We start from the raw sequence: 5,448 nt of genomic DNA, 5'->3' as shown, positions 1-5,448 counted from the left end.
TAGGAGCAATTAAAGGTGATTCCAAACCTTTTTCAATATGTAAACTCATAGCCTTTTTTTTTTTTTTAGTAATGCTACTCATTTTTTTTTATAATGAATACATTCACCTGAGTTATTCTGTGTTCTCAATATTTTTCTTTATCTGTATTGATGACCGTGATCAAAATAGTGTACCAATTCACCATTTAGGATGATAGTTAAAAACAGCTACATTGACTTACTATTATTTGGCTCCTTTAATTATGAAAACGGTAATACATATATTTTCAGTAGTATTGTGATTAGTAACTATAATACTAAGAAATAGCAATATAAGCTAATGCTATGGAGGAACTTAAATGGTCAGGAGAGAATTTGGTGTCAATAATAAAAACTCAGAGTTGAAGATAAGACAATAGGTAAGAGGCTAAAATATGAAACAGGTGGTTCTCATCTTCTTTAAGACCTAAATAAGACCAAGCAGTGACATAGAAAGCGTATCTATAAGACATGAAAATATCTGCTTAAATCAGTCAGTTAAAAACTCAGACTTTAGTCTAGAAAATACCTATAAAAGAAAATGTATCTATAAACATGAAAAACATGCTGATTAACTACTCATATTACAGAATGAGATGATATTCCAAGGCTGTGTGCCTCTATTTGCTTTATTCTACAGCCTATCCCCTAGGTAAGCTTTCTCAAGCATAATTTTGATAATGTCACCAGCTTGCTCAGAAACATTCATGGAGACCCATTCTTTTATGAGTATAGTTCACTCCTTTATCCTGACCTCTCCTATTCTATATTCATAATCGTATTTCCCTTCATATCCTTACCCAAAGCTACAAAATTATATGGACCTAGCCTGTGCTAGGTTAGAAACACAATTTTATTACATGTAAAAGTTGTATTATAAATGTTTACATAAATTACAGATTTTTATTGAATATAGGATAATTATATTCAATAGTAGATCAGTCAATTGATAAACTTATTTATTCTCTTATTTTTATGTCCTATTTCATGTAATTAAATTTTCCCTCCCTGTCTCTCTCTTTCTCCCCCTGTCTTTTTTTCCTCCCTTGAAAAACAGTTCTGCTTGAGATAACTTCATGCTGGCATTGGAAGAATCATATTCAAATATAAGTCAGGATTTCCAAACTTTCTTCATTGCCTAGGTTTCAAAATAATGATTCTTATTACAACAAGTATAGCATATTAGTACAATATCTTAATCTCTTGGACCCATAAAACAATCAACTCTTTCATCAATGGTATTAGAAAATTCTGGTCATTGGCGAAAAGCAGAAAAGCTAAATGAATGAAATGAAAATCTCTTTCACCATATGGGTACGACTTGGCCTATTTATGACAGGAAAAAGGGTAAAAGCTGAATGGGAAAATATAAGGTGCGAAACTGAAAATGTCAAACAAATGCAGCTTAATGCTTTTCACAATGCAAACACATTCTACTTTCCAAATCTTATTGTTGTAATAATTGTGACAAGGGGACCATCGGGAAATCGCTATTTTTCTAACTTTGCAAAAACACTGGCATACTACCATATACATGAGTAATGCAGTTGTTTGTGAAACATTTTCTCATTCCCTCCCCATACTGGCAATGCTGGAGAAAATCTTTGTTTGGGACTTACTTTGGAAGCCACCAAGAATGTCATAAATCCTTTGCACATTTTGGTATTTACTCCAAATAGAAACAGGCTCATGAATAAATACTGCAACCTTTTATCATCTGAGGAGTTCTTGTTATCAAGAAGGCATTTTACCAAATGTTAACACATGCTTATTTATTCTCATACTGTAAAAAGTGTTCATAAATATGGCCATATTTTATCATCTTTAATCAATTTTCACAATGCTTTTTTATGTATGCCAGAGGGTGAAATTACTGAATAATTTTTAATACTGAAATTTAAATCATAGCAAAGCCACAATTTATAAGAAGCCATAGCATGTAAATTTTCCTTTCTGATAATGAATGCCTCCTTAGCCATCTATGAATTTAATAAACTATAATTTTAAATTTTACTCTTAAGGAAGAAGGGCCTGTTTTGCTGCCCTAGTGAAAACGGGAAGCCGACATTCCAGTACTGAGAGATGAGAATATTGTGGTGTTGATAAAGTCCCTAGAAGATTCTTTTCTGATGCCTTTTTTTATAGCTATCAAAAGCCTGGAAGTACAGTGTTTGTTTACAATTACCATGACAAGAGAAAGACAGGGAGGGGAATTTAGTGAAGTTCCATTCTCAGATTGTTTTGCCTACAATTTTAGCCCAGAATCCCTTTCCTTGTGAAAAGAAATCTTTCAGCTCATTGTTTTTTCAGGTAGACAGGAGCGATGGAAGATTTCAAGTCCACAGGCCTGTTGTAAGTAAGTCTTATTCATATTAAAATACCTATCACACTGAAGATGTCTGACATCATTAAAGGTTCCTAGAAGTAGAATGCCACCTAGTACTTACTTTGGGGCATAGTTGCATACCAAGTAAACTGCACGTCGCCATACAGCTCCCCACACATTCATGTTTTGGCAAGTATGAATCGCACATCCTATCCGATTGGAGGTGGCCCAAACCATCTGTGAAAATAAACCCATGTACCATTATTGAAGTCAGAGCTAAGAAATGCATGGTCACCAAAATAGTTAAGAGCCTTTTTTTAAAGTATGAATCAAAAATTAACAAGGCAATTGAAATAACCTGTGTGTAATGTGTGCACATGGGGCCAAAACATCTCATAGGGCATCTGGGGTTGCAGTCCTGGGGATATGGAAAAGCATAGTCTTTCACTTCATCGTACCATGGCTTGACCAACTGGAGAATAGAGCGATATCTAGATGTGAAGAAAAACCATGAGAAGAACAGTGAGTATAGCAGTGGTCGTATAGAGTGGACTCGTTAGATCGTAAATTCATTATTCTGTTATGGATTATTCATGATGAGTCAAGAGCATACCCACCCCTCACAATTACCACCACTACCTAGTAGAAACCTCTATTCCTCCGAGTAGAGTCAACATAAAAATGCCCAACACTGGAGCAAGTGACCTGGTAGCTGTTTAAGTATGTGCCTGGTTGTTTCAAAAACAGAACTGCAAATATGGGGTTGTCGAAAAAGACATGACGCATTTTTGCAATGAAAAACAGAAAAAAAAAATACGTCATGACTTTTCCGGCAACCCAGTACTTTGGGAATTGTCTTCATCTTGTTTTATCTGTGTCAAAAATGTCTTCTGTAGGAACTTTATACGTGGTTAAGAGTTAGCTATATAAAAGTAGTTACAATACTGGAACTCCGTGTGGCTTTTTTTTTTTTCCTTAAACTTGTATCACTTTAATTTCAATAATAGCACACCTGATTTTCCTCCCCTATAAAGGAAGAGAACGGGTCTTTGGAACTCTGGATGATGACATTCCGTAGTGNCTCTCTCTCTCTCTCTCTCTCTCTCTCTCTCTCTCACACACACACACACACACACACACACACACACAATGTATCCTGCAAAGCGTCTTGACCCAGATAACTGAGTTATTCTCTCTGAAAGCGATTTCCTGAATAAGAACCATTGCAATTCCAAAATAATATGAGTGAAATTTTCGTAGTGATTTGATTTCCATAGTCAAACTTAATTGAGAACTGAAAGTCGTTCTTCTACATATACATAGAAATACAATTTGGTACCTAGTCCTTAGAAAATGATGCAAAGAGAGCTACTTTAACAAACCATAACTATCTGGGGTGTGCACACAGGGTCTTTTATAGATGTGCACAGACCCATGATGAATAGATTGATTCTTCCCCAAATGGGGACAATGAACAGATGGAGTGTCCTCATCATCTCAGTGCTTCTCTCCAGCATCCTTTACCTCCTGCTGACAGGACTCAAGATATAGGACCCTCAGGTGAGGCCCTTCTGAAGCTCTCCACCTAGTTTTTTGTGCAATAATCCTATCTCTGTGACTTTTCATACCTGTCTCCTAAATCTTACTCCTCTTGGGTCTCATCAGTTTTCTTAGGGTCTTGCTTTCTGTTTTCTAAAGTCACAACTGTTGACCCTAATCCAGTGCTTCTGGGTCAGTTGACGTCTCCTCTGCCTCTTCTAGAGCCCAGCACTGGAGCTCAATTTCTGTGCTAATCAAGAGCCTTACATGTTACTCAGTGTGGCTGCTCACCTGTGTCACCTACAGGTGAGTGTCGTGGCCATGTTCACTTCCTCAAAGCACCATGAAAATCAGTTTGTGAAAGAATAATCATTTTACAGTAAAATCATTAGGCTGCTCTATTTCCTGAATATTTCGGTGAGCTTCTTGTAGGCAGAAACCGTACCTCATTATTTTTGTATTATCAGAACATAACTACCAGCGTGCTATGCATGTAGTAAGCACTCAATACACCATTACTGATTCAGTAGAAGGAATTAAACAAAAGGCATGATTCGACACTCACGCAAGTTCGAGCATATCCTTTTGTGAACCCAAATAAGATAAAATATCTCCAGCATGAAGTCTGTGGTTGCTTCCTTAAATTATGTCCAGATATCACTGAGGTTATTTTGCAAACTATCATTTTGTGGGTATTATAAAAATGGGTGCTGAAGATGGTTTACCCCCTCATATATATTTTTGAATAGAAATTTTCTTATTTCTCTCAAGTTAACAACTGAAGCATATGATTGTCTGTGTTACATCACTGATTATATGTTTGCATATGTATATACATATACACATAAATGTGTATACATATATATATATATGTATATGCACATGCATTGCAGGTCAAAATATTTTTTATTCCTTAGAAACAAAACATAATTCTTTCGGAAAGATGTTTTGGAATTGGATGCATCAACTATGTCAATATACAATATTTTAATTTAGGCTTTAGAGGTAAGAAAATAGAAATGGATATTTGATTACCTCAAAAGATTAAACAAACATACTAGACAAACACTAATTTATACAATGAATAATAAAAGGAAAACAAGATTATTATAAAATATCTATAATATGTGCAAAACTCAATATATATATAGACCTATGATTCCCAGAAACCATTCTGTTTCTTGGAAGCAAACATAAGCTTATTTAAACCAGTATAGGTAGTTTGATGTTACTCCTGGAAAACAAAGATTGTCAGTACAGGAGCCCCCGTAACTCGGAGGACAAGCCGAACACGGCACCCCTACTTTATATGGTGCTTCTCCAATCCAGTTGCCCCTAGAAAGAAAAAAGGGGGGGGAAAAGAAAAAGATAGCATTAGTGTTTTACTTGCCCATTTAAAGAAATTGGATTGTGCCTAAGCACGTGACCATGTGTGTTGACATAATAACGATCTTTTTGACAAGTTTGTCATTTTCAAAAGGCACTGAAAGTTATATCCGTTTCTTATTTCTACACTAACTTATTCTATATGTCTTTTTCAATGTTTTCTGAATTAATATTACCTC

General features: G+C 35.4%; 1 protein-coding gene across 1 annotated transcript in view; it reads right to left on the bottom strand.

Moving 5' to 3' along the window:
* Positions 1–2,461: 2,461 nt before the first annotated feature.
* Positions 2,462–5,448, bottom strand: part of PI15 (peptidase inhibitor 15) — a 26,547-nt gene continuing 23,560 nt past the window's right edge. The window contains exons 4-5 of the mRNA XM_019643594.1: positions 2,703–2,835; positions 2,462–2,581 (exon numbers count right to left, since the gene is read on the bottom strand). Coding sequence (XP_019499139.1) covers positions 2,462–2,581; positions 2,703–2,835 — 253 coding nt within the window. The remainder of the gene's footprint in view (positions 2,582–2,702; positions 2,836–5,448) is intronic.

Source organism: Hipposideros armiger, unplaced genomic scaffold (assembly GCF_001890085.2).
Source record: "Hipposideros armiger isolate ML-2016 unplaced genomic scaffold, ASM189008v1 scaffold_80, whole genome shotgun sequence".
Lineage (NCBI taxonomy): Eukaryota > Metazoa > Chordata > Mammalia > Chiroptera > Hipposideridae > Hipposideros > Hipposideros armiger.
Note: the sequence above shows the minus strand (reverse complement) of the source record. Positions and strands in the feature narration are given on the sequence as shown.